Source organism: Paracoccidioides lutzii (assembly GCF_000150705.2).
Source record: "Paracoccidioides lutzii Pb01 unplaced genomic scaffold supercont2.9, whole genome shotgun sequence".
Taxonomy (NCBI): Eukaryota; Fungi; Ascomycota; class Eurotiomycetes; order Onygenales; family Ajellomycetaceae; genus Paracoccidioides; species Paracoccidioides lutzii.
In genome coordinates this window covers 490,712-510,977 of record NW_015440955.1, presented here as the reverse complement: position 1 = coordinate 510,977, position 20,266 = coordinate 490,712, and the positions used below count along the sequence as shown (strand labels likewise).

Sequence of the window (20,266 nt, the reverse complement as noted above, 5' to 3'; positions counted from 1 at the left end):
CACAACTTTAATTCAGTAGCTCCCGGTCCTTGTTCTTTCTGCTTTTTTGGAAATATTTTATTTTATTGGACTTTTCGATATAGAGTCTGATACAATCAACGCCGTTGTCGTGGTTTGAATTCTGCCTTAGGGAGCATCTCTTTACCGGTAACCAGCCGGTTCTCCCACTCACTTGCGTTTCAGTCCTTCAGCTGCATTGCCTCAAGTTGTCCAATGCACACTTTAGCCTCTCGTCCGTCGTTTCTTTTGCGTTTCATACGTAAATCACCTTTCTACTATTCATAACACCAGCACATACATATCCATGATTCAAGTCCACTTCAAGATTAGCCAAAGTCAAGAAACACGCAATTCACTGGTATATTCCAAGTCGCTGAAAATCTGAGTTATTGAGATATGCAAAAGGAAAAATAAGTGGGCTTTTTGTGCGATAGACGAATATAGAACACATTTAAAAGGGTACGTAAGTCATAACTATTATGAAAGGTATCATCCTCTTCCCAACAACACCTCTTCCCCCTTGCCGTACCAACAAGACCTGCCCTCCCGCCTCATTACTTCCCTTGGTCTTGTCTTGTCGGCTCTCCGGTATCTTCATAGTCTCTGCACATGCTAGCTCTCTGATTCTGCTATTATCAAACTTAGCATGTTGGTTATAATGTCGAATGCCTCATACCATTCCCTATCCAGGTGTAGAAAAGTGTGTGGTCTTTTGGATCTTCCGGTCGCCGCAATATATGATGGATGCATGCGCTCATAGTAAAGGCACTCAGACGAAGGAAAGTTAGAAAGTTGAAATATATATATATTTACACATATAGCAGCCGTTTATTACACAAAAGTGGAGTGCGGGGAATGGACTGCGGGAATGTATCAAGCATCGTCTCTTGGGGGGTTCAAAACTTGATTGACGTTCATGATAGTTTTGTACATTCGTGATATAACTTGAGGGACGGGGTGAATTGACCCAGCCAGGACACAACAATTTGGTTCTTCCAATGGTATATGACTCTCCAGAGGCTCCACTCTAACGACACTTCCCTTTTCCACCTCTGGAGATTTCTTCACAATCGGTGGATTAAGGTTGCTATTAGAATTTAAGCTGGCTTTTGTGTCATTTGCCATTTCATCGCTCCTTTCAACACAGTCAGGTTTTGGCTCAGGCTCAGGCTGAGATGTTTGCATAACGGTATTTGGAGAGCCAACTGTCACCTGATTAACGTTAGAGGCTGTTCTTCCTTCTTGTGAGAAAATTCCTAGCTCGTTCTCTTCGCCTTCTTGCGCCGCCAATTTGATCCTTGGTTTGTAGAGTCAAAACGCTTGCGGGTGTGGCCCATCATTGAGATTGAACAACTCATGATATATTTATTTAGCCTCCAAGAATTCCACGCGGCATAAACAACGCAAGTGTCGTCTTAAGTGTCGTCTTCTTTGAATTCAAGCAACCTTTCGTTTCCAAACCCCTCACTTCCCCGGTTTATTTTTATGCTTCTTCGTCTTCCGCTCTGACTCTGCCACCCCATCCTTTCCTGTGCACTCGTTCTATCGGCCGCAGCAGCATTCCGCCTCACCTTCCAGACCCTCGATTCGCATTCCTTCTTCGGATACAATTCTAGTTTCCGAATATTCGCTGGTACTTCCAGCTTGCCGATGTTTAAAGCATCTAGCAGATGCTTAAAAAAGCACCTTTTCCTCTGGATGGTGGGAGTCCACAATGAGGGAGTTGTGCCTAGTACCAATGTCCAGGCGGCCCATTGTTTCTGTTTTGATTTAGGGGAGGACGGAAAAAGACCTGGAGCTCTGGAAGTGCCGTGTGGCAGTGAGTTTTACAGCTTGCAATGAAGAGATCACCGTTCCAGCAATGAAAATTTTGTCGGGAGACTAGGGGAATGAGTGTCATGGCTGGCCGGCCAATTGATCCTGTGCGATACAGAGTGCATTGCCAGATGAGAGGTAGTGTCAGTATTTTGAAATGCCAAAGGCGGGGGTAGTTGGGTTGGAGGGATAACAACATGGTGAACCAGTGTTGAGCTGTGGTGACTTCGAAGGAGCGGTCAGCTCAGGAGCTGACGAGCAACTGGCATGATGTGATATCATATTAGGACCAACATATCACTTCGATGAGAGTAATGGTTGGAGGAGCGATTGGGACTCCAAATCAACTGGAAACAAGCATTCAAGGGGACAGAAGTATTCTAGAAGGATTAATCATTCTATGAATAAGTTTTAATATTCCATTGTTATGAAGGAGTCTAAATACGTACTTGTAAATATATAAGGGACATCTACCTTGCCCATTAATTGACCGTAGGCCTCCCGATAAATTCATGCCCCTGTCCGTTTCTTGGTTTCTTGGTTGAACTTCCCGGGTATGCCCATTGAAAAACACTACCCACAATAATTAAGACGTAACTCGTAATTCGTTGCTGACTTCATAACATCCAGAGAAAAGAAGACAACCCAAAAGCAAAGATTTAACATGGATAGGAACAGATGTTCACATGGATATACAAAAAATGAAAAGAAGTCAAACAACCAATTCTCAATTCATTTTAATTCACCCGCCCACCTCATAGAAAAAGAGCCTGGTATTAGCCGGATTGAACCCCAAACTAAGGAGGAAAGAAAAGCAAAAGATGGGGCAACGAGCAGGTCATAGGAAAAAAAGAACAAAGAAAAGAAAAAGGAAAAAAGCTGAATAGCTGATTGCAATACGTGGTGATGTCACAATCATGGGAATATTTCTCGAATTTAAGTTGGGATTGCGTTGAGTAGTGCCACATTACTGCCAACCTAATATTTAGGAGCAGGACACCTTTCTTCACAAAAATTACTGAAAAAATAAGAAAACAGTTGTGGAATTGTAAAAGGTGGATATGGCACGCGCAGAGAACAGGAGAAGGGACGTGAATGTTCGAATCAACTGGCCAGTATACAAACCCCATATGTGATATGAGAACTGAGGATAGGAGGGAGGAACAGTTCGCCCATACAAAAAGCAAAAAGAAGATGTTATCTGAATTTTCCCTTAATACAACCTAGAATAGAAGCAAAGGAAATCAACTGACAAAACGAAGGCAAGAATATATAAGGAAAACTGTAGCTTAAGAACAATTTCGGTGGGCTCAGAAAAGGTACGAGGAAGTATATTCGGTCAGAGTCGAAGAGCAGACGTTTTCGGTCGGAAAAGACAGAAAGAAGAGGGTGTAGTTTCTTGGTTGCTTTTGTTTACTCCTGGCGCGTCCGTTTGGCGCCATGTGGGTTCCAAGAGCCGTCATTGCCGCCATGGTGCTGGCCGAAGAAAGCAGGATTGAAATGAGGGTTCTGGGTTTGGTAACCGCCTTGTCCTTGGTTAATAGGTAGCTGTTAGCGAATTCTATACCAACATACTGAGCATCGATGTATGATTGGTAGGGGATTAGGGAGCTGTCTAACGGTTATGTCATGTCCTACCTTGCATTCCCATATTGCCTGCCATGCCTCCCATCATCCCGCCCATCTGGTTGGGCATACCTCCCATCGGCATGCCACCCATGCCCATACCCATGCCGCCCACATTGGCTACGCCACCAACTGACATCATGGGATTAGGGGCGGGACCACCCATACCACGGCCTCCCCGCATGCCACCAGGACCACCTCGCATACTTCCCATCATAGCTCCACGGCTGTTAAATCCACCGTAGGGCTGCATGCCACCAACAGGAGCCGCTTGGAACCCACCACCCATACCACCACTTTGGAAGTTACCGCCTCCAATTGGCGATGCGAAGTTACGATTGGAGTTAAATCCACCAGATATTGCGCCGCGATTATATCCACCGCCACGACCACCGCGATAACCACCACCAGTGTTCATACCAAAACCTGGGCTTTGAGTCTGAGGGGCATTGAAACTACTGGTAGATCCAGACCGTGATCCTCGTTCATCTTTGGCACGCATAGGGTTATCTTTCGGCAACGTGCGGAAAGGATTGGTACTGGGGTGCGTATATGTGACGGTATACTTTCTCCCACTCTGTTGGGTGTTGAACGATTCAATTTTGTGCTTCGTGGCTGTGGCCGCTTGTGGTGATCTAAATTCAACGAACGCTTGTCTATGGAACATCTAGGATTTAGCTGCCAGTGTCTTACGGAGTCTAACATCCAATGGATCTTCAACCTACCCTTTACTTTTACCGTTCACCTTGTGTTCGCTGAACGTGACATCTTTAAGATCATTCTCAACGCCAGCCTGGTTGACCCAACCTCTGATATCATCGTCTGTCGTCCACCAGTACAGATCCGAAACGAACAGTGCAGTTGTGGCATCGGGGTCCATACTTCGGTCATCATGACTCTCTTTTCGCTTCACGCCTTGTTGTGGTGATGCTTGAACCTGGGGCTGATGGTGCAGTTGTTTTGAAGGTTGGGGAGTTTCTGATGCAGGTGCTTCCGTTTTAAATATCTTGTGACTGCCATTCTCGACATGGCCATTACCATTACTGTATTTCTCACCGGGCCCCTCGTTATTTGCCTCGCTATTCTGGAGTTGCTCAGACGCGTCAAGAATGATATCTGCTTCTTCTCCTTTAAACTCTCCATCTTGCTCACTCCCGTTGTAACCGCCGCCGTCCCCGTAAATATCAATATCGAAGTTATCATCCTCAGTACTAGCCATTTCGGGAAATTCCAGGACGGGATTCTGAATTGTGAGGTATTTGATTGATCTTGATTTTCGTTATGCACAGGCTTTTGGCACGATGAGCTTTAAGGAGAGTACATGTCTGCCAGTTGGACAATTCAAATTAGCGAGAGAAAAACATGAGTACGAAATGAAGTTGTCTGTAGCAGTACATGCTATGCGAAGCATGATGCGATATCTCTTAAATCGCGACACAGCTCTTATTCGTCATCTCCAGTCGCTCAGCACACCAAGGAAGAACAGACAAAAAAGGAGCCAAAGAACTTAAGGCACAGGGGAGAAAGAGATAAGAACACAGAGAGAATGAGCGAGAGAGACAAAGACAAGAAGAAGATACGTACAAATCCCGACCGTACAAGGCTGTCGAAAAGAGAACACAGTATATTTATTCGCAAAAGCGGGATGTGAGTTCGCTTCCCACGAATGAGATAAGCTACCTGACTGCCTTCGATGGCAAGCGCAGGTGAGATAGAAGTCCTCAGAGTATTATATAAGACAAAATATGCCTGGTACAAGACAATTTTCTCGGGGTTTCACTCGCGTTAAGAGAGGAGTTAAGTACGGTTCAAGGAGATCTAGCTAGTCACAACCGTTGACACCACCTATCGAGTTCTCTTCTAATATGAAGAGGTAGGTACAGGAAAAAAGAAACGGGTAGTAGGATAAGATAACCTGAGCCAGTCAAATGGATGAGGCAAAGTTGGAAAGACGATTGAGAAGGTTAATGGAACCCGCGATCAAGTCCAACTCCAGCCTCGTCAACCAACGACGCGGAACCTTGATGATGCACAAAGGTTAGTCTTAAGGAGTGCCAAAATTGAAGGGAAATGGAAAGAGGTGAGGGAAGAGACAATAGAGGACGATATGGCGATGAAACTGATCTTGATAAGGAGGGATGTGCGTTGTATGGGGATGGATGTTCGCAATATGTTTGAAACTGCGAAGTTGAAATTGCAATCGACTTGCGGTTTGGACTGGATGAGTCAGCAAGCTCGCGCCTGTGAGCCTGGAAGCAGATCAACGTGGAAACGCAACGAGCTAGTTGTCGGAATAAGTGAAATCCCGGAGCTAGGCCTGATACGGACAGTAGAAGGCCACCTCACCAGAAAGGAAAGAGCCAAGATCCACCGCCGATTTACTAATTGCACCGTTCCACATCCTCCGCACTTCATTGCTCTCCTGTGTGTCGACGATCTACTTGACACAACTCTGCAAAATACGGCCATTCTCGACTGGAACTTTGTAATATTTACAAAATACAGACAGCTTATATCTCTTCTCCTACTGTTTAATCCCCTCCGATTCAACACCTCAGTCACAATGTCAGAAACCTTCCAAGAGCTCGCCGATATTCCCAAGGACTTCGTCAAAGATGGCATGCTATTCATGAACCGATGTACCAAACGTATGTGTTGTTCCCACTCAATTCTGATTCAAGATATCTATGTGGAAAATTTTCTGCCATTGCCCAGCTCACTAACAATGTAACAGCTGACAAGCGAGAATTTCTCAAGATCAGCCAAGCAGTTGGCTTCGGGTTCCTCATCATGGGCGCCATCGGCTACTTTATTAAACTGAGTGAATAGCGAGCTTTCCTACTTCTTAATCTTTCTTTTCACCTCTGGCTCTGGACGTATCACTAACGCTGCTGTCCAGTACATATCCCCGTTAACAATATACTTGTCGGGGGCGCATGACGGAGCGACTTAGCAACAAGCAGGGGAGGCGGTTTAATACACTGAAACGACAAAAGCGATGGATGACATGGTTGTCTCCAATTCTCCGAAATCAACGTACAATGATCGAACCAGGCACTCTTTTGCGCATATCCACTTCATCCATTCCCGGCGACGTGATACCAATACACGACGTTTCATATCTACGACGCTCCATTGTTTTCTTACATTTTTTACCGGGTAGTGGTTGAGGTGCTCGCTGCTAGTGGGTTGAACGGGATATATGTATGTAATAATTACGGAAAAGAGACATTATTCTTTTCTTTTCAAATAAATAAAGGGAAAATTGTTGTTAGGTGATCTGGAGTTAATAGATTGCTTCTTACATTCCCAAATTCGTTGCTGTTTCCCCCCTCCTTCCCCCACTTCTCTTCCTTTTCTTCACTTGCCTGCGTCTCTTATTGCATCGTTTCCCCATTATATGTTACTTCTTTTGCATATGTACAATATCCCAACTTTATTTACGTTGAGCCCCTTTTGTGTTAACGTTCGGTCCGTTTTCCCCCTTTCTTTGCATATTCTTGATAACATTCCCCACTTCCTATCAACAATCAGGTGTATCATTCAAAATCATCCATCTACTGGAGTTCCAAAAAATTCTTTCGATTCAACTAATAGCAGTGGATTGAGCCATATCTTGAAGACCATTGGCAGTGTTTGCACGCGTGAAGTAAGATGTGGTACAGCATGTACAGTCCAAATCATCTGTTGCCTTGAATTGGAGATAGAAGGTTCATCTCTAATGCATTAGCAGAATACCAAAGGATCGTGCAGTCCCAGCCAAAAGTTGGGAGATAGGAGAATAAAAAAACAAAAAACGTTGCTTAATTCAAGGGGGAAAGATGCAGTAATGAGAGCGTCATTAGAGCCCTGCTTGGTCAGAGGGCTCCGTTGAGTTCAAGCCCAACAGATGAAGAGAGGATGGTAAACCCAATTAAAATTAAAAAACATACCCAATAATAGAGGGGGTGAAGGACATATACCGTTATTCATCATATCATGGCATACCAACAACGGCAATCGTAACAAATGAAATAAAATAAGTAATAAATGAATGCGGTGTCTCCCAGCAGACTCGATTTCGTACAATCATAAAGCCTAAACGGATCCCTTGCGGACGCTGTGAAGTAGCAGTTTATAAAAAAGAGTTCTAGAGCTCTGCCGATGCCTATGATTACAATGTATTCATGTCGATGTAATCGTCGTAATCAATTACCGAAAGCACGGGCCCTCTAGCAATCGAGGCATATTGTGGAAATCTTCCCTGTTCTTCTACAGAGCTGTTGTTGTTGGGTCTCAAAGGTTCCAATTTGCTGTTGTAGCTCTGGCCGAGTGGAGAATCGCCTTCGTCGAGCTCTGCGCTGTCGTTCCAGGTATGCACGCTGCAGGTGCCGGTTGACATGCCCCAGCCGTTCCAGGATGTTGCTACATATAAGGGAGAAGTGGTTAGCGTATTGACTAGCAGTTGCAGACGAATCCCTGGGAGACTGAGTGGGGTGATCACATATGATAGGTTTTCTAGATCCAGATATCGCCTGCAATACACTTTGAACAGAAAAACCTAATAGAGACACGAACTCACCAGCTATTATGGGCGCATTTGGATGCCAACTAGCATCTCTCACGCATGTTCCCCATTCGATCTCACTCCTTCCCATTCGGTGATGGTAGCCATCTGAATTGCGCTGACGAGAATTAAACGAAGCTTCTCCAACATTGACAATGCCTGCCACCGTAGCGTCAAGATTGTAAATGAATATCCGTCCATCCGAACTCCCTGTGTATACATATCTAGAGTTGGTGCTGGTATCGGGAGAGAAGTGGCATCGTATCAGGGTCTTTAAAACGCGGTGTCCACGGAACGTAACAACAGAACAATCGTAAGGATGGGGCCGATAGTCTGAGTCCGAAATAGACATATACCTGTAATCGAACCCGGTGGAGTAACTACTCAAGTCAACGGTGTCCAGGTTCGCACTTGTCATCATCTTCCGCAAATCCCACAATTTCATGCTTTGATCCTTTCCGTTGCTCAATACATATCTCCCGTCTCCCTTGCTGTCGACATAGGCTATATGGCTCTGTTAGTGAAGGCGGTCATACTCTGTGTGCATGACTGTCCGTATACTTACTAATCCCTTCAGTGTGGCCCAGGAAGCAGCCAGCGGCCCTCCCATCCCCCATTGATCGACGATCCCAGACCATGATTGTCGTATCATCAGATCCCGAATAAAGGATATGAGGTGAAGACTTATCTCCAAAGCAAACAGCGTTGACATCATCGTCATGTTTTTCAAGTGTTAAAGTCGGTGTGCGGCTTTCTATATCATAGACCACCACGCTATGACTGGAATTGCCAGCAACCAACTCGCGACCATCACCACTGAAACGAACACTCCATATCTGCGCACGAAGTGGGTAAGTTCACATGGCTAAGAACGATGTGAATTAAGGAGAAACATACCCCAAAACCTGAGCTACCAAAATGCGAACTGGAGCGGTTGGCAAAATCTAGAAGAGTAGGTTCCGAATCTGAAGATGGGTCTGTTCCCGTCAGGCATACAATACTTCGAATCGAACTGTATGCTAAAAATCTGTTGTCCGGGCTCAAGCTCGCGTCCGTAAGAGTCCATTGTCCAAAGGGATACTCGACTGTTTTATACCACCGCCACTGAAGAGGGTTGGATGTATCATACATCCGTACCTTAAAGTCTTGCGCACAGGAAAAAAAGAAATTTCCATCATCAGAAAAGGATCCAGAGTAACATCTCGAATTATAGTGAATAATTTTATCAGCTTTCGAATTAGGGATGAGGTCCTGTTCATCACGAGTCAATTTTTAAAGCTGGGGACTAGGGGGAAAAAATCGTTTGCTAGCGAAGAGTTCAAACCTGCGATATTGCACGTGGATGAAGGCGCGGGCTATAAGCCAATTCCCTCCACATTAGCCTCGTGGATAGTTTTTCCTTCCGTCGTTTTGTTTTATCCACATAATGTAAATTATTTCCATAGTCCCCCGAATACATTAATTCCCGTCCAGCGTCGCTAGGCACTTTGGGCAGCAGATGTTTGCCTGTCCGGCTTCCGCGCCTGGGGTATGCAGCAGAGCCATATCCATATATATTATCGTCATCTCCAACGTGAAACTGTACCCCTGATATTCTGTGAGGATGTAGAATACGACGTAATCCTTCCGAGCCAATGAAGCGGAATAATTCGGCCGCCGATACTATATTCATCATCAACAAACAGCGGTTTTTGCTTCGCACAATAACGGGGCTAAAAATACATGGCATATGATTGCGATCTGGGCCTTGAGATCTCTGCTCGCCTTCTTCTCCACCTTGGGCCCCTACTGCAATGTTAGCATGGTCGTCCTCAATTATGATATTCTTTGCTCTCAAAGTCCGAGGAAACATGAATCTTCTGTCCATATACGGCAGACAAAGGAAGGCGTACCAAAATCATCAGAGAGACCATTATTCCCCCGCACTTCATCCTCGTGTTCTTCAATCTCAAGGAAGTCAGATGGCGGCAGAAAGGCACTATCATCCTCATAGTCGTTTTCATCAAATAGCCATTCTGGGGCGTCTTCAAAAACCTGTCCTGGACCAGGTTGATTGCCAGAACCCGGCCGCGGTGAGGAATTTGATGAATTCATGACAGAAGAGCTGAGTGTATTGATACGGGAATGCCTCCTTTGTTGGAACTAAGCTCCCGGGCGGGGAGAGATGTAAGTCACCAACAGGAAGATATAATTTTAGTGTGGACTCTGTGAAGGTGTTATGTAGCTGTATATCTCCGATCACCGAGGGTATGAGATTATAAAGTTCTCCCGTCAAAACCCGGGTCGCGCGAAAACATCTTGCCGTTGTAAATGTCCGTTGCGCAAATAGGCCTTCACGATCAGATCCCATGTAGCTATATCATCCCTGTTATGACTATCTCATCATCAGCAGTTTCTATGCCGCTGATGGGGAATTATTCTTATTATTAGCTAAACCAAGAACTAAGTTAACTACCGAAACAGATCACCTGCTGGAACACTCACCCCATATATATTCAAAAAGAATAAAGAAATCCAAAATCACAATAAGCAACAATTATATGAAAATATAAAAAGAGTTATATATATTATTTCTCAGTCTATTATATTCATTACAGAATACTAATACTTACTTTTTAATAAATTAATATAAATTTTTTTATTACTTTTTTTACATCTTGTTTATGCAGCTTAAAGTTCTGATTAATTCTCTCTTTGCTATCAGAACATTTTTTAAAGTTACAGAGATGTATCTTCATTTTCACTTACACTTTTACCTTCTATTTGAAGTTTATAGAATCTTGCTTTTCTCTGTATCAAAATAGTAGTACTATGTATAACTAGTTAATGCTTCTAATTAATTGAAATAAGGTCTAATTTATTAAGCTATAGAAGTTATATATATAGTATTTAATATATTACTTGATTATAATAAACTAATATTCAAATTAAATTATAAGTAAAAAATTTTTAAAATATATTAAAGACTAAATTATTTATAGTTCAAAATATAACTATATATAAATTTTTTTTATTAAATTATATAATATTAAATTAATAATTTAAATTTAATTTAATAATTATATTTTTTAATATATTTTTAATTATAATATATAAATTTAAAAACTTATTTTTTATATAAAATTAATTTATTATATATATTTTTAAAATAAATAAATAAATTTATATTTAATAATTATAAAAAAAATATATATATAATAATATTTTAAAAATATAAATTTAATTTAAATTTAATTATAATATAATTTTTATTTTTTAAATTATATTAATTTATAAATAATTTTTTATATTATAAAGTTTAAAATATTTTATTTTATATATGATATTAATGAAGTTAAATTTTTATTTTAATTATAAAATATTTTTTAACTTTTTTTAAATATAATAATTATTATATTTATAATAATTTTAGTTTTAATTTTAATTTAAAAATTATAATAATAAAATTATAATAATAAAATTATAATTATTTATATTTATAATATTTATTTTATATATTTATAAATTATTAATTTAAATAATTTTAATATAATTTATAAATTAATATTTTTAAAAAAATATTAAAAAATAAATAAATATATATAAAAATAAAAATAATAAAAAGATTATTTTTATTTTTAAAACTAAATTTATAAAAATTAATTACAATTATATATAAAATAATTTTATAAATTTATTATTAAGTTGTTCAATTAAAATTAAATAAAAATTTTCAAAAATTTTCATATGAACATGCAGCTTCATAAATCGAACGTATTTCTTGCTTGTGAAGAAAGAATATTATACCTTCACGTCTTTTCTCCATCTCTACAAAGTTTCTTTTTGACTGTGATTTGATGACATTCTTACACAGATATTGAAGTGGGGTGAAGCAGCTCAGAGAGTGTAGATTACGTTACGTAATTAAGGTATTCCCCACACTCTCGGAATCGGCGAAACTTTCATCACAATTCCCCCCGCCAAATAGTTAACTACCGGCCACCTTGATTAACTAATCAGCCAACGGCCGTTGCTCTGATAACGCAAAGCTCTTGGTTCTCCTATGCATGTCGAACTTCTCTCCGGCTTCTGGATATCTGATATCCCTCGAATTATTCTACTCCAAAGGCTCTGAAAGAATACTCAGCCGCTGTTCCTAGTGATTTTGCTAACCTCTCCTTCCCTTACTGGCTATTCCAAGATACTCAGAACCCTCACCAAGCCCGTGTCTAACGCTTGTGAGCAGACCCTGATCTCAAAGTTAAAAGAACAACCTTACGAAAAATGCAAGCTATACCGGATGCACGCCAGCAAACTTTTGAGGAGATATATGGCCCTCCTGAAAACTTCCTTGAAATTGAGGTATCCATCCCAAACATCCTCGGAGAGCTCTCTTCTCTTTTCTCCATGATGAATTACCCCTCATCCGTCTTCAATCGTGATATACCCGCCTTTGCGATTTAAGCTCGCATAACGTCTTTGGCTGCTCCGCAACTCTTTTAGTATGAATGTCAAGCTCACCCGCCCTGTTTTCCCGTCATAGGTGAGAAATCCTCAAACGCACGGCACATCACGCAATATGTATACCTCCTATGAAATTGTCTGCCGCACCAACATCCCCGCGTTCAAGCTCAAACACTCTGTCGTGCGCCGCCGCTATTCAGATTTCGAATATTTTCGAGACATACTGGAGCGTGAGAGCGCGCGCGTAACGATTCCCCCCCTACCAGGGAAAGTATTCACCAATCGATTCAGTGATGACGTGATTGAACATCGGCGGGAAGGTCTACAGCGGTTCTTGCAAATAGTAGTAGGCCATCCCTTGCTACAAACAGGGAGCAAGGTGCTTGCTAGTTTTGTTCAAGGTAATGATGTTTTTCTTCTCCTTTTTCCCTTTCATTTTTCCCCGTTGATCTCTTTCATCCGTCTAACGTAAATCTTCCTGCACTAGATCCAAACTGGGACAGGAATGCATGGTAGAAGAAGATTGGATATATATATATATATATATATATATCTTCACTTGATTGAATATGCCACCTTATTTCCCCCTCTTTGAGACCTCACACAATGCGTGCGAGATATGATGATTGTAAAATTGCACCGTGCTTTTCCAAGTTCTCATTTCCCATATATCAGTGGAAAGCTGCTGGACGGACATCTTCTATATCACCATGATAGATATTTGGATGGGACTACTTGGTATCAGAATGGCGGGTCAAATGAACCTGTTGATTGCTGATTTTCCGTGTCGGGTCGGAAATGCCATGGCCCAGAAGCGCTGGAAACAATTACCTCTCGTTTGATCCACCTGTCATACCCGTGAACTAAGCGGTCAATTGACGCACATAATTATTCTTCGGATCTTATGCCTACCACTCTCTTTCACTTCATCCCACAAGCACTTATCATTCTAAAATTACCCCTTATATATTCACATTTCTTCCTCAGCACCTGCATACCTCTCAACAACCTCTTTCTCGATATCTGTCAACTCCCTTCCACAATATCCCCTTTGTCTCTGTATATTCCGATATTTTAAGAAACTATGGCATTCTCCTTCCATCTTTATCCTTCCAAGTTAGCATGTTTTTCATTCAATAAATTATCTTCGTTCTACAATTGGCTTACATGAAAAAATTTTTTCTTGCTCTACGGCCTATTCTACGTGGACAATCTGCGATCTCTCTATTCCCAACGATGCCACTATCAATCACTTCGTGTTAAAGTTATAAAACTGCGAGGTTTGTTTGTTTTAGCTTCTCCTTCAATTTTCTAATCTTAGCCACAATCTGTCTTGCACTTGATTTTGAGTTCCGCACTAGTTAGATCACCAGATGCTTCGGCTAGGGTTTCCGCTTCTATTTTACGCCAAGAATGATGGGAAATAAAACGTAGGATAACTGTTACCAGGTTTGAAATGGCTATTTTCTAAGGTTTTGAATGGAAGAAAGGTATTATACATATCTGCGATGCCCATGTTCCGATTTGACTCACCGATGATGCGAGGAAGAATAGCCGAACAGGGTCCAAGCTGCTCTTTTTCTACTCCACAGCTTAAGTAGAACTATTGGTTTAAATTTGGTATTATCGTTTTTAAATAATAACTACTACGTTCAATACCCTGCTATACATATTAAATCAGGTCAGATTCTCTATATACTACAAGCATTTTGAGATACAGAATACAATTTGGCATGAAGCATAAAACCGCTCGAGATCCAAGTTTCAAGGGCCGAGTTGCTGTCAAACTATGGATAGTATCTTGACGACTTAGAAGGTGACCCATGCTGCGCATAGAAGTTCATAATCCGTGTAAACATGTCCATGACCTAAAAAGAATAGCCACCGTATATACATCTTAGGGATCCTAATAATGCAGATGCTTAAGGACTAATTCAAAGGGGGAGTGAATATAGCCACGGCAAAACGTTGAAGGGGTACCGCTCAATTGTTTACCTAAGGAGGTCTGGAGGTAAACGCAACTGCAGATTATCTACGCCAGCTCATCCCAACCGAGCGGAGGCAAGGTATTACCGCCCCAGCTGCCATCCACATCTTCCATTTGAAATGAGAATAGAGAGGCGTTGGTAATGCTAGGCATGTCAGGCAAAGCAGGTGGAGGCGGCGGAGGGAGGGGTTTCGTAGAGGCAGAATCATTGGAAGGGGATTGAGAGGAGCGTCTCCTAGCTGACCCAGAGTCGATAACATCATATCGGCCGCCAGGAGCGGCTGCTTTGGGTTGTTTTCTATATAATGATGCGGCGTTCGCTTTCGCGACGCCATTGCAACACGAATGGGGTTCAGGACTTGGGAGTTCGCCACCTGCATCACTTTTACCAAGTTCAACGGGTTTCGCGTTTACGGAACCGCCTTCCCGATACACGTCCGGGAATTTTGTTCGGAAACGATCCCTGAGATCTGTGGCTTTTCTGTGCATCAAGTCCAAGTGTTTATCCTGCCGAATCTGTGTCCACTGGAACCCGTGAATGGCGTAGCCTTTGAGGAGGGCCTCATCCTCTGCAGGTGTAAACGGGCGGCGAGAACGTCTGTTCGACTTAATGCTCAAGTAGGGTTCCTGAAGGCCAAGGGACACAAGTGTTGATTTGGATTTACTGGATAGTGTTTGGCTGGCTTTAGCTGACGCAGATTGGACGTGCTTGGTTGTCAATTTAATAAGATCTGAACTTGTTTTCGGAGCCCAATCCGTAGAGAAGCTGGGAGGTACAGATCGAGGAGTGGTCTCGTTAACAGGTTTCAGAACACTTGCTGTAGAGACTGCATTTTGTTGTTTCTTATTTTTGCTGAATCTTGGATCCGGAAGAAAAATTTTGCCGGATAAGCTGGCTTCTGATCCATTTGAAGCCTCTGTGAGGACATTTTTCACTGCTTCGTTGGTGTTCTGCTCTGATCCATAAATCCATGGACAGCAAACGCGGAACCTATCTTTCAGATTTGCAGCTGTTCGTTTATTAAATTTAAGTTCAGGCTGGGTAAGAATTGCTGTCCAATTTCCAACCCCACACTTCACAACTCCTCGTAATAAATCTCTTGTTTCTTCGTCTGTCCATTTTCGCAGCTTCCTCCTTGTTCGATGCTGAGATTTTGGTGACCCAGGTTCCTTTTCAGGCATCTCAGTTACCACTTGGGAAGTTGCTTGTCGAGTGACAGTAAGGTCGTCACCATTCTCCAACATGGGCTCACCAATCTCTTCAACGCTTGGCTCAATAATGTCATTAATCCGCCCTCCTCTTCGCTCTGAAACTGTATCCCCAAGGGCGGCATCATGTGGGACAGGGGTATCCCGAGTTGGTCGCGTAAGAATTGTGGGGGTACCATTAGGCTCAATAGGTGGAAACAAGGCAGCATTTGGCGGAGGTTCATTTAAACCGTTTAATATCGTTAAAGGTCCAAAAGGAGGACGTTTAGTATTCTCCTTTTGATTTTTTGGAATAGGAAGTTGAAGATGTTCCCCGAAAATGTCACCGTTTACATCTAACCGACGGCGCTTTCTCGGAACCTCCTCATCGAATGATGCATAGGGTAATTTCTCGATGGCACGAAGGTTGATGAAAGTGGGAAGAATAGTCTTTGGGGGAGGATCTGAGCTTGACGCCGCCCTGGGGATTGCATGGGACGCTGAATCGCAGGTGCGGGCAGCGTTTAAGAAGTCTTCCAACGTAGGAAGTTCAGCAGGAGGGTTTCCACTAATGAGAGAGGTTTTCGGGATAGGTGCCGTTTCTCTGGTCCCGCCAGCATTGGGTTCGAGAGGAAAGGGGGCTTGCAGCGGGTGGGAGGGAATAGGATCCCGTAGCGGTGGGATTCGTAGATTACCATGTTGCGAAAAGTCTCGCTGCTGGAAAAGTGTGTCATCAAAGGGTCCAGGAACCGCACAGGCTCCAACAAAAGGGTCCATCATCTCATCCAGCAAATACCACTGCCTGTCAGTCGTGCAGCCATTGATTCACAGCAGCTATCAAGCTACCCAACAGGGAGTGTTGAACCTCTGTTAACATTAGGGATGGAATATAGATGGATGGATTGAGATCACTTTACGATGGTGGAATCATGTGAACTTAATTTTTGTCTTCCAGAACTGCTTATTAATCGTGCCGCTGCGCAACCCACACCTGATGTGAGTACGCCACATCAAAATGATAAAAATATTGAATCACATCCTCATTATTGCACTCTATATCAACAATCAGTAGCTAATCTATAATAAAAAGATTATCTACATCATTCTCAGTATGTGTGTCATCTTTAAATTGATTTAATTCCTCTTCTGTCACTGATGTGAGTGAGTTATTGTCAATTTTTATAGAATCAACTTCAAGTCTTTATTATTTCTTATTCTGCTCTTTTTCAGCTTTATTATTCTTACACTGCTTGATTTTTCTATTGAGTGAGAACTCTCTCTACTTGAATCTGATGATGAATTGTTTTAGCTCTGTGATGTTTACTGATATTGAGAAAGTTCTCTAATTCAATAATCTGTTACTTATTAAATTTCAAATAAATTAGATTTGATTTAAATGTCTTGTTCAAATGATATGTCAATATGAGTGATTTCAATTTGAGAGTATCTCTAATATTTTGTATGATATTTTTCACAATAATAATATGATATTTCAACTTTTGAATTATCTTTAATGAGAATAGCTGAGAAGAAGAGATACATATGTGATCTAAATCATTCTAATCTTCATAAATCTGCAGTAATGGAGATGATGAGATTTGCTGCTTAAAAATATCAAGAACTCAATCAGAATTTCATAAATATATATCATATTGAGCTCATTCTGCAGTTATTATATCAGATTTAAAATTCTGCTTTTATATATCTGAAAGATATTATAGAAACTGCTATTTTTCATACTTAATAAGATCATGATGTGCAGTATAGTTGACTGCTTTTGAATGATAATACTTATATTACTGAAATAATAAACTATTTAGAGATTGTAGTAAATAAATAATATATAATAAAAATTTATATAAAATTATTTTATAAAAATTTATATATTATATGAATTTTTTAGTGATATAATATTTATAATTATTCATTAAAAGCAATTAATAACTTTTTTTCTATTTTTTTTCTATAGCAGTATTGAAATGTTTGAGTTATTCAAATTTAATCTCATTATTTGTAAATTCAGTATTTAATATAATAATTCTATAATTGCTGAGTAAATCTGTCTGTGTATATCAATTCTTCAAATGTATTTTAAAGATTAAAATTATCAATAATGAAATGATATGATTATTTATGAATATACATTCAATAACTATAATCAAATCTATTGAAAAAAATGAAAAAAATGATGAAATTAGCTTTTTTAAAAGTAGTTATAACTCATTCTTTACATTTTTATTCTTTTTGAAATTCAATCTCATTAAAGTTGTATATGTCATAGATGTGAAATTGATTCTGCTCAAATAGAATCTGAAGATATTCAAATCATATATATTAATATATTTAATATCTTCAACTGTTACTCTTTTTGAATTTATTAATTTCTATTTCACTCTTTTATATTCAGGTATACATTCAATAAATCTATAAGTTCATATCTTACTGACTTTTGAAAAGAAGATAGTAGAATTTAAGTATTAGTATCTAAGTATTGAATTCATGAAATCTTCAATATATTTGACTGTGAGAAAATAGTTCTTTTTATTAAACAGCTTGACTTATTATTTAATTATATCCTTTTGACTTTTATTTAATCTTTTGTTAACTGAAATCTTTGCAGTATTTAAATTCCTTTCATTGATATGCACTTAGAGATATTAATAAAAAATCTCAAATCCTTGTAACAAAGATAATATTTTAAAATTTGAGTATTTTTGATGATAAATGACAGCTTTTTCAATATGATCTTCAATATTTTTATCCTTATTTGACATTGTGGTGAGTTATTAATTGATGAAGATGATGAAGATGATGAAATTGCAAGATTTTTATCATTTTGATGTTTTTATCATTTTGATGTGATGCACCCACATAAGGTGTGGGTTGCGTAGCAGCACGATTAGTTACTTGCAGATTTGCTGACTAACTCAATAAGATGATTTATCTATGAAATGTACACAAGTATGATGCATTATCAGATGAGAATCCAACAACTTTTGTTAGCTATGCAAAAGGCCTCTCATTATTTTCGCAGTAGTGGAGCCAATCTCACTGTATTTGTTCTCAGAGAGGCCCCAGAAGAGGAATCTAAACTGGATACTGACTTTCTTTAGCATTGCCAGCTTCTGGGCAGCTTTCTTCGATGTGAATAAATTCGTTTTTGGTCAGACCCCAAACTCACTAACACCTGCAGAACTACCGTCAAGCACGCAGGCAATCGCATATCAACTTGGAATTTTATATTTACTGCTTGAGCTGGTCGGTGCCGGTGTTCTTTATTCAACGCCGGAACCAAAAGTGGCCAGAAACTGTCTGATCGCACTTGCAATTGGAGACTTGCGACACATATATGCCACGTATTCCTGTATCGGATTTGATGACTTCATCAATTTTAAGTAATGGAATGATATGGCATGGGGAAACATCGGAGCTTTCTGCATTCTCTTTGTAAATTGCATCGCGTACCTTCTTGGTACCTCTGGGTATGCGAAATCCACCAACGATGCGAAGAAAATGCAGTGAAAATTTAGGCGACAGTCCTGGAATCAAAAAACTTGTATATCGCTTACAAACACCTTTTGGTAGAGGGGAATGTTACTTTTGATCTCCCATTTCCTCCTTGCCGTTTCACTCCGAGTGGGTATAAAGATATGATCGTATTATTCAATTTCTTAAAGGATATCTCCATGAATTGGGCTCTATCAATGATTTCACTATTACAGAATTGTTTCCGTTTGACATTTTGAGATCCTAACTGTCAAGCTTTTCACAACTCATGCTTGTCTTAGTTATCCAAGTTGAAGGAATATGAAAGAAATATCTTAGACATCATTTGCTCTCGCTCTCGTGATAAGCTCATTTTGGGCCTGCAATTCGCGCATATTTCGGTGGAAACGGGCGATGAAACAGCGGCAGAAATTAATAAATCAAAAATATGACGGAACTGCCTTGAAATAGCACAATGGAAGTTGCATTCGATTAGAACACGGCGTCTGTCTGCCTGTCTGCCACGCTGGTCGCCATCCGATTTAAACGCGCACTTCTCAAATCAAATTGGCTGACAGAGTTGCTGTGTTTTTGACTAGTTAACTAACAAAAGGTTTAGTTACCGTTTGGTTGCTAGTCACCTATCGTTGCCCGACGAATGGCACGGGATGGCCCGAAAGCTACACGTCAAGTCAATGGAGGGATGCCTCCTCAAAAGGCTTTCTCTTGAGCTTTCTGGAACCTCACTCACCTGCCACTTGTAAGATCAGTATTCCTTTTTCATTTCCTAGTTTACGAGGTCCAAATTTGGTCGGATCATGTGCAATATCAGCGCCTAGTTCGGTGGATCGAGAAAACAGGGAAGGGAAACAAATGAGATTTGTTCCCAAAGATCTGCCAGAAATAATCTGAAAGTTCTGGATCAAAGTTTATGTAAACATTGGTTTACAGTTAGTTACCAACATGATACAACTGTCCGACCACGACAAGCCGTTTTTCATGAGAACGACCTTTGGAAAGGGTAAAGAACTTCTGGGGTCTCCACATTCATTAACAGTTAATCTAGATATATCCGTTCAAATTCAAATTCAAATTCAAAAAAACCCTATTTTTAAATATTCGGGGATTAGCAAGAAATTTCATCCTTTAGCTATGAGGAACTAATAACTCGAATT

At 40.4% G+C, this 20,266-nt stretch overlaps 7 protein-coding genes across 7 annotated transcripts; 3 read left to right on the top strand and 4 right to left on the bottom strand.

Moving 5' to 3' along the window:
* Positions 1-873: 873 nt before the first annotated feature.
* PAAG_03824 (hypothetical protein) lies at positions 874-1,755 on the bottom strand (the record flags this gene model as incomplete). Its single annotated transcript, XM_015845078.1, has 4 exons — positions 874-1,297; positions 1,469-1,542; positions 1,572-1,663; positions 1,737-1,755. The coding sequence occupies 4 exons, from the start codon at positions 1,753-1,755 to the stop codon at positions 874-876; spliced, it is 609 nt and encodes a 202-aa protein (XP_015702167.1).
* A 1,473-nt stretch (positions 1,756-3,228) lies between these two features.
* Positions 3,229-4,660, bottom strand: PAAG_03823 (hypothetical protein; the record flags this gene model as incomplete). The annotated part of the gene is made up of 3 exons (XM_015845077.1): positions 3,229-3,347; positions 3,454-4,097; positions 4,167-4,660. 3 exons carry the CDS (start codon positions 4,658-4,660, stop codon positions 3,229-3,231), a joined length of 1,257 nt encoding a protein of 418 aa, XP_015702166.1.
* An 888-nt stretch (positions 4,661-5,548) lies between these two features.
* Positions 5,549-6,270, top strand: PAAG_03822 (hypothetical protein; the record flags this gene model as incomplete). The annotated part of the gene is made up of 2 exons (XM_002794184.2): positions 5,549-6,089; positions 6,176-6,270. The coding sequence occupies 2 exons, from the start codon at positions 5,549-5,551 to the stop codon at positions 6,268-6,270; spliced, it is 636 nt and encodes a 211-aa protein (XP_002794230.2).
* A 1,324-nt stretch (positions 6,271-7,594) lies between these two features.
* PAAG_03821 (WD repeat-containing protein) lies at positions 7,595-10,081 on the bottom strand (the record flags this gene model as incomplete). The annotated part of the gene is made up of 7 exons (XM_002794182.2): positions 7,595-7,845; positions 8,003-8,491; positions 8,553-8,823; positions 8,885-9,238; positions 9,312-9,649; positions 9,710-9,772; positions 9,880-10,081. The coding sequence occupies 7 exons, from the start codon at positions 10,079-10,081 to the stop codon at positions 7,595-7,597; spliced, it is 1,968 nt and encodes a 655-aa protein (XP_002794228.2).
* A 2,169-nt stretch (positions 10,082-12,250) lies between these two features.
* Positions 12,251-12,946, top strand: PAAG_03820 (sorting nexin-3; the record flags this gene model as incomplete). The annotated part of the gene is made up of 3 exons (XM_002794181.1): positions 12,251-12,328; positions 12,510-12,831; positions 12,918-12,946. The coding sequence occupies 3 exons, from the start codon at positions 12,251-12,253 to the stop codon at positions 12,944-12,946; spliced, it is 429 nt and encodes a 142-aa protein (XP_002794227.1).
* A 1,516-nt stretch (positions 12,947-14,462) lies between these two features.
* On the bottom strand, positions 14,463-16,385 carry PAAG_03819 (MYB DNA-binding domain-containing protein; the record flags this gene model as incomplete). The annotated part of the gene is made up of 1 exon (XM_002794180.2): positions 14,463-16,385. One exon carries the CDS (start codon positions 16,383-16,385, stop codon positions 14,463-14,465), a length of 1,923 nt encoding a protein of 640 aa, XP_002794226.2.
* Positions 16,386-18,571: 2,186 nt separating this feature from the next.
* On the top strand, positions 18,572-19,004 carry PAAG_03818 (hypothetical protein; the record flags this gene model as incomplete). The annotated part of the gene is made up of 2 exons (XM_015845076.1): positions 18,572-18,603; positions 18,719-19,004. 2 exons carry the CDS (start codon positions 18,572-18,574, stop codon positions 19,002-19,004), a joined length of 318 nt encoding a protein of 105 aa, XP_015702165.1.
* Positions 19,005-20,266: the final 1,262 nt, after the last annotated feature.